The 13,087-nt window shown below is 41.7% G+C and overlaps 1 protein-coding gene across 4 annotated transcripts in view; it reads left to right on the top strand.

Moving 5' to 3' along the window:
• TMCC3 (transmembrane and coiled-coil domain family 3) overlaps positions 1 to 13,087 on the top strand; it is a 285,572-nt gene that overhangs the window by 262,399 nt on the left and 10,086 nt on the right. For 3 of the 4 annotated variants that reach the window (XM_053662207.1, XM_053662213.1, XM_037135011.2), the window contains exon 2: positions 3,787 to 4,703. In XM_053662207.1, coding sequence (XP_053518182.1) covers positions 3,787 to 4,703 — 917 coding nt within the window. Of the gene's footprint in view, positions 1 to 492; positions 897 to 3,786; positions 4,704 to 13,087 lie in introns of those variants that run through there. The other variant, XM_053662212.1, reaches the window with a different exon arrangement.

The following is a 13,087-nucleotide window of genomic DNA, read 5'->3' as shown; positions in this document are numbered from 1 at the left end:
AGAGGAAACTGAGGCATAGAGAGGCTAAGTCATTTCTCCACGGGCACACAGCTCATAAGAGTGGTACCGAGATGGAAAGCAAAGCAGTCTGCCTCCAGACCCTGGGCCATGACTACTCCTGGATACTGTCTGGCAGTAAAGGCTCATCTCATGGAATGGGATTACTTTCCATGGAATTTTGCAGTGTTAGCATTGAGTAGTCTGGTTCCATCTCCTTAGTCTGTAGATTGGGATCTAAAACCACAGATGTGATTTGATTTACCTAAAACAGAGTAGCTGGTAAATGTCAGTGCCAAAATTGGAGCATGTCTCCTGACCCACGCAGTCCACGCACGCGCTGGCTCCAGGGATGTGTGCACCTTTGTCCTCTCCCCGTGCCGCAGCCCTGAAACAGCTCACTGTTGCTCTCAGTGCCAAGTCTGGACGGAAGGTTGGACGGAGGACTTGCATGGCTTTCTTCCCAGCATGTACATGAACTTGCAGTTTGCGTTCAGGGAGTGTATAGGCATCTGATGTTTGCTGACTCCTAATTACCCCACAGAGGTGGGGCTTTGAAGGCTGCAAGGAGTGACCCAGCAGTAGGTCCAGCTTTTCATCCTTATCAAACATTTCTAACAATTTTGCTGACGAGCAGTAAGAGTGATTGATTTGAGCTTTAAATGTCATAGCTTCCCTCAACCTGGATTCTTGAGGACCTGCCAAGCATTGTTGTAACTCTAAGTGAGCCAAGAGTCAGCCCGCCCTGTGTGTGTAAATGTTCCTGTCTGTAGGAGGCTGTCCTGGCCCAGCAGTGTAGAAGAGAACGAGGCCGCTCCGTGAGGTGCCAGAGTGGCTGGGTGGCCAGCTGCGGTGTGGATGAGAAAGGAGGAACAGGTGGTGATTTTCTGCTGCAGCCGGTGAGGTAGAACTCCCTCTGTATCTTCAAGTGTGGTGGTGGAACTCTTAATTGAGAATGCCAAGCAGGTTGGTTGGGTGGGTTTTTTTTAATAGCTTAATCTATTCTAGTGAGCACAAGGAGGGCAAGAGCAAGTTTGTATGAATCTCACAAACAATGTAGAGTTAAAAAAAGACAAGAATGCTGAAGATGGTTCAGGTTACCCTGGAGGTGGGAGTGATGTAGTTGTGTGACTGACAGGGGCACGAGGAAGTTTCTGTTCTGTTTTTCTTTTTTAACTGGGTCCTAGTTACGTAATGTGTTTGGTTTGCGGAAATTCATGGTTTTATACATAATAAATGTTCTCTTTTCTGAGTATGAACTATACTTAAAAGCCCTTATTTGTGTTTGTGTATGTTGTTACACATTGATCTTCATTTACTTGAATCAGTGTGAAGTGATGTAGAATTTATTACCTGGGTATTAGGAAACATCTTTACCTGGAGTGGTCAGGTCTGTGTGGGCAGAACTTCCAAAATCACTTTTTGATTCTATTAAAATGTATCTTAAATGACTTCATGGTAGCCTCCTGAACAATGAAGAATGATGTCATTTGTAGTGCAGCAGACATTTTATTGACAGCCCCTGTGAATAAGGGGCGGTGCAAGTGCAGGCTGGGTACAGGTGTGAGCCATCTCTCCCTTGAGGAGCCTGCATCCTGTGGGGTTGGAATCCTTGTGCAGGCGATAAAGAAGCAGAGTGGTGCCTCAAAGGCACCGTGGAGGACCGCAGAAAGGAAAGGCAGCTTTCCAGTGGGACTCGGAAAATCTTCATAGAAGAAATGGCATTTGAAATGAATCTTACAGCGTATGTAGGATTTTCATCAGCAGAGGTGGATGGGTGGTAGGCATTGTCAGTATTCGACACAGGAGGAAGGCCGTAGGAAATTCATATAGATAATTCTGGGAACTTCAGGCTGCATGGTTCCCTCAAGATGACTGGCGTCCATCAGGTACAAGGTGAAGCCTGACAGGTAAGTTGTGGCCTTACAGTGGCCAGGTTGTGTTATTTGAGAGGCAGTAGGGAGCCAAAATTTCTGAAAAGTAGAGAAGCATGATTAGATTAGATGTCTTTATTAAGATCAATTTCCCAGCCCCACGATTGTACTAGTAGCCTATCTGTCCAAAATAAACATTTGCTGGGTTTTCAGGCATTCTTTATTACTGTACTTTGAGCCTATTCCTTTTTGGGTCTGCTGGGGAACCCTAGATAGATACATAGCTTCCTTGTATTTTCTCTACTCGTGTCTCTAGGACTTGATGATTATTATATATCTTCTTTAGTCCTTACACCCATCGCTCCATCTTGGCCAGGTGAAGTCACAGTTCCTTTATCCTCTTCTCCAGTCTGATAGTGCTTTGGCATTTAGTGCCATTCAGCCTGTTGCTCTTGTGCCAGATAAAACCACCAGCGTCGCTGATTGCATGGCAAAGTTGTGTGTGGGAAGAGAGAGGCCACGAAATACTGGTAAACTTCTCTAAGTCACAAAGGAGGCCTGGCCCACCAGCCTGGGGTGGTGTCCCACTGTGCTGCTGGGCTCCCTGCTCTGGAAAGTAGCGCTGGATTGGAAAAATCCAACCCAGTTCATGTTCAATGAACCCAGTTCATTCGGGCTGTTCATGTGTGCTGTTGGCAACAGTCCTCATTTGAATCTCAGCCACTTAGGCAATATGAGGTTTTTTGAGTTATTATTTTATAAATTTTTACTATGTCAGCATACTGTCCTCTTTTAAAAAAAAGGGTAACTTGGGCTGCGTATTATCTTATCTCCCACTTGAGACTTTACATCAAGGCATTATTGTAATCAAAGTGTTGTTAACTTGACAAATAAGATACTTCCGTTTAGATCTTATGAATCTTTGTTTAGAGAATGTATTCATACACGGCAAAGACCTCTTTTTAGTCCTCTGGGGACACAGGTCATAATGAGTCTTGACTGGAAAGAGGACCTGAGTTAGGGTGATTCAATCCAAATCCGACTCCTTTAAGTCTCAGGTTCTACTCCCTCTGTGGCTCTGACACATTCTTTGCCAGGCTTGGTCATGAGGATCAGACAAGACAACCCTACGCACATCCGCAGTGTCTGGCACACAGACCGCCTTTGTCTTCCTTTCTAGAGCACGACCAGCACCACCCCTGTCGGCACCCCGCCCGCCCCTGCCGCCCCTGCCAAGATGCTCAACTTTGCAGTTCTCTTCCCCAGGTGGCCCTTGAATGAGAAACTATTTCACATGGTCTTAGCATTCGTATTGTTTTATGAAATCACTTGTGATTTGGTTATGGTTTGTGGTTGTTTCCACATCTAAATACTATTGTTGTATTATTCAATTATTAAAATTAATCTTATACCATTTTATTTCATCACATCTGCTTAATGACTTCATTAAGAAAATTTCTTGTATAGATGAATGTGTCTCCTGGAACTTTACTTTCTTTTATCTTTCATCCTTTTTTTTTCCATTCTCCTATTAAATGATTGAGTTCTGAATTGGATGCACTTTCCACAAGGGTGACGTTCACTGTGAGTGATGGCAGGTGTCCCGGTTCCCCGGGCACTTTTGGAAACCAGGACTGACTGGTAACCTCATTCCATTGTGCATTTCTACTCTGGCAACCAAAAGTGGCCATCTTACCAGACAGGACACTGGATACCCTGGGACACCTGACTCACAGTTAGTGCACAGACATGGGAAGGAGTTGGGCTGTCCTGTGTTCCACCTGAGAGGACAGTAGGGAGTTTTTAAAAAATCTGGGACTTAACGTATGTCTGTTTTGTGTATACAAGTTTTATCACAGTAACTGTCTCCTAGACTTCAAACCTTACAGTGCTTCTCCTGCCCCGTCTTTTTCAGGTAGAACGACATGACATGACTACCCTAAGTCTGCCCCTGAACATACGCCGAGGCGGGTCGGACACCAACCTCAACTTTGATGTACCAGATGGCATCCTGGACTTCCACAAGGTCAAACTAAGCGCAGACAGCCTGAAACAAAAAATTCTTAAGGTAACAGAGCAGATCAAAATCGAGCAGACATCGCGTGACGGGAACGTTGCTGAGTATCTGAAACTAGTCAGCAGCGCCGACAAACAGCAGGCCAGCCGTATCAAACAAGTCTTTGAGAAGAAGAATCAGAAATCGGCTCATTCCATTGCCCAGCTGCAGAAGAAGTTAGAGCAGTACCACAGAAAGCTCAGGGAGATTGAACAGAATGGAGCCTCCAGAAGCTCAAAGGACATTTCCAAAGACAACCTGAAGGACATCCAACACTCTCTGAAAGACGCCCAGGCCAAGTCTCGAACTGCCCCGCACAGCATGGAGAGCAGTAAGTTGGGCATGCCAGGGGTCTCCCTCACTCCACCTGTGTTTGTCTTCAGTAAGTCTAGAGAGTTTGCCAATTTGATCCGAAATAAGTTTGGCAGCGCAGACAACATCGCTCACTTAAAAAATTCCTTAGAGGAGTTTAGGCCTGAAGCAAGTTCCAGGGGCTACGGCGGCAGCGCAACCATCGTGGACAAACCCAAGTATGGCAGCGACGACGAGTGTTCGAGCGGCACATCGGGCTCGGCAGACAGTAATGGGAACCAGTCGTTCGGGGCCGGTGGAGCAGGCACACTGGACAGCCAGCGGAAGCTCACCATGATCGTGGAGAAATTGAGGGAGATCAAGGATACCCAGGCACAGCTGGCTGAGGACATCGAGGCGCTGAAGGTGCAGTTTAAGAGAGAATATGGTTTTATTTCTCAGACCCTGCAAGAGGAGAGATACAGGTATTTCAGATTGTTCTTTTATAATGTATTTGGAGGCATGAGTTACTAACTGCAGAGAGATTGCTCAACAGTGATACGCTGATGGTTGTGTTTTTCATAGAGAAGAATGTGGGTCAAAAGGCATTTAGGGATCAGTAGTTTTTTCCGTACTTCATACTCGACAGTTTAGAAAAAGACATTTTATGCATGGGTCTGTGACTCGTGTGCATATTAAGCTCCTGATTCAGGGGGAAGTTTTATTACACTAGTTCAGAGGTCTGTATTTGATCTGTAGTTTCATTCTAATAACTATCAAATGAAAAACTAATTCACTGTCCAACAATAAATTAGTAGATTTTATTTAGTACATCAGTATTAAAGTCTTATATAGCATTTTTTTACCTACTGTATCTTGCTCATTAAAATTTTCCCCCTAAATGAAGAGTGTTCAAAAGAAATTTTAAGATTAGAGTATAACCCTCCATGTGATCTCCATTTCTATGGTTCTGCTCCTGATCTAGCTGTCCTCTTAGTTTGCTTTTGTTTTAGGTGTGGTTCTTAATAACTGTGAGTTTGCTGTCCTTTCACTGTTCATAATTTTATCTTCTTTTTCTTAGATAAGTCTCTTTAATATTTCATATAATAAGGGCTTGGTGATGATGAACTCCTTGAATTTGATCTTAGACCTGAGAAGCACTTTATCTGTCCTTCCATTCTGAATGAAAGCTTTGCTGGATAGAGCAATCTTGGTTGTAGGTCTTTGGATATCATGACTTGTAATACTTCTTTCCAGCCCCTTCTTGCCTGTAAGGTCTCTTTTGAGAAATCAGCTGACAATCTGATGGGAGCTACTTTGTAGGTGACTGTCCCCTTATCTCTTGCTGCTTCTAGGATTCTCTCCTTCATTTTAATCTTGGCTAATGTAATTATGATGTGCCTTGGTGGGGAGGAGGAGAATGGGGGAGAAGGTACAGAAAATAAATAGCATAGACAGTAGGTAGAAAATAGATAGGGGGAAGAGCAAGAATAGTAGGGGAAATATAGAATCTAAAGAACTTGAGAAACGTGGTCATAAAGGGGGAGAAATGGTGGGGGAGGGGTGTACAGGGTGGAGGGGAATGAAGGAGGGAAATAGGACAACTGCAATGGCATAATCAATAAAATATATTTTAAAAATAAATAAGAAAACAAAACAAAACAAAAAAATTAGAGTATAAATTTCAAATCTGTGGGTTATACGTGGTAGGGAAAACAGTATATTTACAGTTGTGAGTACATGAAACACAGAGTTTATTCCTGTCTTATTATTTATTAATTTTTGTATTATTTTCCATATAACCAACTGTAATCATACTTTTGTCCCACCCTGTATTGGCTAATTTTAAAAGTCAGATGTTTTGTAGTCTGGCTTTTTAGTGTTAATAAAAACTGTATATGAAAGGATCAAGGTTCGATTCCCAGTCAGGGCACATGCCTGGGTTGCAGGCCAGTTCCCAGCAGGGGACCCACGAGAGGCAACCATACATTGATATTTTTCTCCTTCTCTCCTTCCCTTCCCCTCTAAAGATAAAATCTTAAAAAAAAAAACAAAACTGTATATGACCAAATATAAAGTGATTTTCCCAATAAAAATTCTTCAAAGGTTTTTTTGGTCAAAATGAATATGTTAACTTATAAAAATGTAGACTAAGAAGTGAATATATAGAGAGTGCTGGGAAGATGGCGACAGAGTAGGACGGAGCGGATTCTAGCTCCCGTACTCGTGGGTGAAAATCCTGGCAGATCTATAGAGAAGCAGCACACTAATCCATCGGTTATCCAGCATTTGTGAAATTAAAAGAACAGAGACTGTGACAGATGCTGAAACACCAGGAAGCGTCAGGTCAGTGGAGTCTTGGGGACCGGAGTAAAGACAAAGCAGCAGTGGGGCCAGCACCCCTGGCCAGATGGCCCTGGTACTGCCTTTATGGCCAGGGACCAGAGCCATCGGTCTGAGACCAACACCAGATGTGTCTACCACAGGAGCCTGGGCACCCAGCAGCTCCAGTGGCCACCAGCGCGGGCCAGCAGCTCCCCCCCTCCCCGTATAAACAAAACTGGACAACACCAGGCAGAGACCGGTCTGCTTGCCCACTTGCATTAACAGGGAGGGTTACAAAGACACAGGGCCCAGTTCAACTGAGAGACACATTGGCCTCACTGGTCTCGCTGGGAACTGGGCTGGACTGAGAGGCAGGCTGTCTGGAGAGTTTTGGTTGTTTTTTCTTAAGTGGACTGAGGTGTTCTCCTGCCAGAACAGCTTGGCTTCCTTCCCACCCGGCTTTGCAGCGAGCCAGGGGGAAAGCAGAGGCATTTGGGGACTCACCACAGGACTGGGAAGCGCCCTGTCGGTTTCTTGGTCCCGGACTGCCCGGCAGGCATGCACGGGTGCGGAGACGTCGGGGTCACCGCCACAGGGCTGGGAGGCACTTTGCTGGTTTCTCAGATCCCAGACAGCTTGGCGGGTGCACACAGGCACAGAAGCCTCTGAGTCCCCAACACAGGACTGGGAAGGCCACTACCAGAACCTGTGGGACCCAAGCAGCTTGGCGAGTGTGCGGGCACCTACACCCCAATCTGGTAGCCTGGCTGGTGCCCACACTTGAGCCGGCATCCCAGCCCACAGAGAGATCCTGCTGCAACCAGAAAAACCAGTCTGGACAGTTTGAAACCAACAAGGGAAGGGTTTCTCTGTTGTTGTTGTTGTTATTATTGTTTTTTATTGTTGTTTGTTTGTTTTGGGTTTTTTCCCTTTTTTAGTAACTTTTTTGTGCGTTTGTTTAGTAATCATATATTTTTTAATTTTATCACTGCTTTATCTTTCTATACTTTGCTCCTCTCCTTTCTTTTTCCCTGTTTTAGTCCTTCTTCCTTTCCTCTTAAACTCATCGCTTTTGCTTCCCTTCTCCTGCCTTTTTGTTTGATTGTTTGTTTGTTGCTTCATTTCCTTTTACCCACAAGAGACACAAACAACCAGGAACTGTGAAAGGACCAGAATGGGACCCAAAGAGGGGGCATCTCAACAGTAGAGACAGAGAGACAAATTTAACCTTCCTATAGCAGAGAAGCCACGAGGTGTTGCATATTTTTTCATTATTCTTACTTCTTTTATATTTTAATAATATCTCTGTATTCCTCCTCTTTCTGTATAGGCTTCTCGGTTTTGAGTAGTTATATTGTATTATTAATTAGACAGGCTCCCCCTGTCCTTTCCTCCACAGTGCTTTGCTAATCCTCTAAACTCCACGCCACTTGTTTTCCTTTAGCACACTACCTAAAGCTCTATACCCCCTACTCAGAAAGATCAACATAGAGTTTGTTATATGAGTGCTGCTCTAATATTAGTGTAAATAATAGCTGATCTATATAATAGTAAATACTTCACAACACATCTCCTGGATTTTAGCCCATTGTACAGGTCCCTGAATTCTATCACTGTAGTGATTAACTTTATTTGCTCACACACTACACCTATTTACTGTTCCTTACACTCACCTTACCTCAAAATCTGACCGTCTGAAACCTCACTGCTTTCTAGTTCCAACTAACAAGCCTTCCCTCCCCAACAAGAGGCTTATCTTTTGTCCATACTCTCATAAAAGTGGCAAGTTGGGCTGAAGAATACGGTTAACACAATATATAGCCTAAAGATCGCCTATCTCCTCTCTACCGGCTGTGACTATAAATATAAAAAACTCTTCTGCTGTCATAAACCATTTTGCCTCCTCCTACAACTGATTACACATACACAATAAAAAGAGTAGGTGGAAACGGAGATCATCAAGAAAGCTGAAGGAGTCTGCACCACTGAAATTCACAGGTATTATACCACAGAGGTTCACAACATAAACTCAGGGAGTCAGAACAGATCAATTTTAGAAGCTGAGGCTAACAAGAAGAGTCTCACAAACCATGGGAAGACCAAGAAACAATCTCCAAATGAAAGAAAAAGCAGAAGCTTCAGAAAGAATGTTAGATGAAATAGAGGCTAATCAACTATCAGATAGTGAATTCAAAGCACTGGTTATCACGAAGTTCAAAGAGCTCACAAATGAGCTACCAGAAACTACAGGGGAGCTATAATGATCTCTCTGCAAACTATATCAACATGAAGAAGGAAATAGAAACTATCAGCAAGGGACAAGAGGAAATGAAGAATACAATTTCCAAATTGAAGAACACAGTAGAAAGTTTCAAAAGTAGAATAGATGAGGCGGTAGATCGGATTAGCGAGTTGGAGGACAAAGTAGAAAGCATCTCACAGAAAGAGCAGGAAAATGAAAAGAGGCTCAGGAAGAATGCAGAGGGATTAAGAGAAATACAAGACAATATGAAATGTAATAATATCCAAATTTAGGGATACCAGAAGGAGAAGAAGAAGAACAAGGGATAGAAAACATATTTGAAAGAGTAATGAGAGAAAATTTCCCTAATTTGATGAGACAAAAAGTCTCACAAATCCAGGAATCACAGAGAGTCCCAACCAAGAGGAACCCAAGGAGGCCCACTTCAAGACACATCATCATCAAAATGGCAAAATTCCAAGACAAAGAGAGAATCTTAAAAGCAGCAAGGGAGAAAAAAGAAGTAACATACAAGGGAGCCCCAATAAGGTTAGCTACTGACTTCTCAATGGAAACACTCCAAGCAAGAAGAGAATGATAAGAAATAGTCCAAGTAATGAGAACCAGAGGACTGCAACCAAGGCTACTTTACCCAGCAAGGCTCTCAATCAAGATAGGACAAATAAAGAGCTTCCAAGGCAAAAGAAGTCTAAAAGAATATGCCTCCACCAAACCAGTCCTACAAGAAATACTGAAAGGACTGCTTTAAGGAAAGGAAGGAAAAGTGAGAGACAGAGAGGAACACAGGTACAAAAATGGCAATGAATAAGTACCTATCAATAATAACCTTAAACGTAAATGGATTAAATGCTCCAATCAAAAGACACAGAATAGCTGAATGGATAAGAAAGCATGACCCTCACATATGCTGCCTACAAGACACCCTCTTCAGGACAAAAGACCATCACAGACTAAAAGTGAAAGGCTGAAAACAAATTTACCAAGCAAACGGACAAGAAAAAAAAGCTGGGGTAGTAATTCTCATATCAGACAAAATAGACTTCACTTCATAATGCTCAAGGGAAGAATCCACCAAGAAGACATTAACATCGTAAATATATATGCACCAAACATAGGGGCACTCAAATATATCAAGAAAATCTTAGAGGACTTCAAGAAAGATATTGACAGCAACACAATTATAGTAGGGGATTTTAACACCCCACTGTCAAAAATGGACAGATCTTCCATACAAAATATCAACAAAGATATTGTGGCATTAAATAACACCCTAGAGGAAATGGACTTAACTGATATATATAGAGCCTTTCATCCCAAAGAAGCTAAATACACATTCTTTTCAAATGCACATGGAACAGTTTCAAAAATAGACCACATGATAGGACACAAAATGAGCCTCAACAAATTCAAGGAAATTGAAATCATGCCAAGCATTTTCTCTGACCACAAGGGACTGAAATTGGAAACCAACCCCAAAGGAAAAAACCCAAAGTACCCAAAATCATGGATACTGAATGGTATGCTATTAAACAACAAATGGGTCAAGAATGAAATTAGGGAAGAAATCAAAAAGTTTTTGGAAACAAATGAAAACAAACTCACAACAACCCAAAACATATGGGACACAGCGAGGGCAGTCCTGAGAGGGAAGTTTATAGCAATACAGGCCTACCTAAAGAAGATAGAAACATTTCAAACAAACAACCTAACCCTATGCCTGCAAGAACTCAAGGAACAACAACAAAGACAGCCCAGAGCAAGCAGAAAGAAGGAAATAACCAAGATTAGAGCAGAACTAAATGATGTAGAGACTAAAAGCACAATCCTAAGGATCAATGAATCCAGGAGTTGGTTCTTTGAAAAGATAAACAAAATAGACAAGCCTTTAAGTAGGCTCATCAAGAAAAGAAGAGAGAGGACTCAAATAAGCACAATCAGAAATGAAAGAGGAGAAATTAAAACTGATACCACAGAAATAGAAGGGATTGTAAGAAATTACTATGAAGAACTGTATGCCAAGAAATTTGAAAACCTAGGGGAAATGGACACATTTCTAGAAAAATACAATCTTCTAAAACTTAATAAAAAAGAAACAGAAAATCTAAACACACCAATAACAGCAAAAGAAATTGAAGCAGTAATCAAAAAACTCCCATCACACAAAAGCCCTGGACCAGATGGTTTCACAGAAGAATTCTACAAAGTATTTAAGGAAGAGCTAACCCCTATTCTTCACAGTCTATTCCAAAAAATCCAAAAGGATGGAAAACTCCCAAACTCCTTTTATGAAGCCAGCATCATCCTAATTCCAAAAACAGATAGAGATACAACAAAGAAAGAGAACTTCAGGCCAATATCACTGATGAACATAGACGCTAAAATCCTCAACAAAATATTGGCAAATCGTATCCAACAATATATCAAAAAGATCATACACCATGACCAAGTGGGATTCATCCCAGGGATGCAAGGATGGTTCAACATTCGCAAATCAGTAAATGTAACACATCACATAAACAAAAGCAAAGACAAAAACCACATGATCATATCAATAGACGCGGAAAAAGCTTTTGATAAGGTACAACACCCATTTATGATAAAAACACTCAGCAAAGTGGGAATAGAGGGAGCATTCCTCAATATAATAAAGGCCATATATGAGAGACCTACCACCAACATCATATTCAATGGGCAAAAACTAAAAGCTTTTCCACTAAGATCAGGAACAAGACAAGGATGTCCACTTTCATCACTTCTATTCAATATAGTATTGGAAGTTTTAGCGATCAGGCAAGAAAAGAAAATAAAAAGCATCCTAATAGGAAAGGAGGAAACAAAACTGTCACTGTTTGCAGATGACATGATAGTGTACATGGAAAATCCTATAGACTCTACCCAAAAACTGCTCGAACTAATTAATGAATTTGGCAAAACAGCGGTTACAAAGTCAATATCCAGAAATCAAAGACATTTTTGTTTACCAACAGTGAATCAGCAGAAGCAGAAATCAAGGAAAAAATCCCATTCAGTATAGCAAAAACAAAAATAAAATATCTGGGAATAAACCTAACCAAGGAGGTAAAAGACCTGTATGCAGAAAACTACACAGCCCTGAAGAAAGAAATCAGGGAAGACACAAACAAATGGAAACATATACCTTGTTCATGGACTGGAAGAATTAACATCATCAAAATGTCCACACTACCCAAAGCAATATACAGATTCAATGCAGTACCTATTAAAGTACCAATGGCATAGTTCATAGACATAGAACAAACACTTCAAAAATTTATATAGAACCATAAATGACCCTGAATAGCAACCGCAATTCTGAGAAAGAAGAACAAAGTAGGGGGGATCACAATACCTGACATCAAACTGTATTACAAGGCCACTGTAATCAAAACAGCCTGGTACTGGCATAAAAACAGGCACATAGACCAATGGAACAGAACAGAGAGCCTAGAAATCAACCCAACTCTCTACAGTCAATTAATATTCGACAAAGGGGGCAGTGACATAAAATGGAGTAAAGATAGCTTCTTCAACAAATGGTGTTGGGAGAACTGGACAGCTACGTGCAAAAAAATGAAACTTGAGCACAAACTTACACCATACACCAAAATAAATTCAAGGTGGATAAAAGACTTAAATATAAGCCGTGACACCATTAAAATCCTAGAGGAGAACATCGGCAAGATAATCTCAGATATTTCACACAGCAACTTTTTTACTGATATGTCCCCTAGAGCAAGGAATATAAAGGAAAGAATAAACAAATGGGATCTCATCAAAATAAAAAGCTTCTGCGTGGCTTAAAAAAACAGTATTAAATTAGCAAGACAACCAACTGTATGGGAGAACATATTTGCCAATGATACCTCAGACCAAGGTTTAATCCCCAAAATATACAAAGAACTTAACAACTCCGCTCTAAGAAGACATCTAACCCAATCAAAAAATGGGCAAAGGACTTGAACAGACACTTCTGCAAGGAGGACACACAGAGGATCCAGAGACACATGAAGAGATGCTCAATATCGTTAGCTATCAGAGAGATGAAAATTCAAACCACAATGAGATACCACTTTACACCAGTCAGGATGGCTGTCATAAACAGAGCAACAAACAACAAATGTTGGAGAGGTTGTGGGGAGAAAGGGTCCTTAGTTCACTGTTGGTGGGATTGCAGACTGGTACAACCATTATGGAAAATAGTATGGAATTTTCTCAGAAAAATAAAAATCAACCTGCCTTTTGACCCAGCAATTCCACTGCTAG

This window comes from Artibeus jamaicensis, unplaced genomic scaffold, assembly GCF_021234435.1.
Source record: "Artibeus jamaicensis isolate MK-2021 breed Jamaican fruit bat unplaced genomic scaffold, CSHL_Jam_final contig_1028, whole genome shotgun sequence".
In the NCBI taxonomy this organism is placed as follows: domain Eukaryota; kingdom Metazoa; phylum Chordata; class Mammalia; order Chiroptera; family Phyllostomidae; genus Artibeus; species Artibeus jamaicensis.
This window is presented reverse-complemented; position numbering and strand designations above follow the sequence as displayed.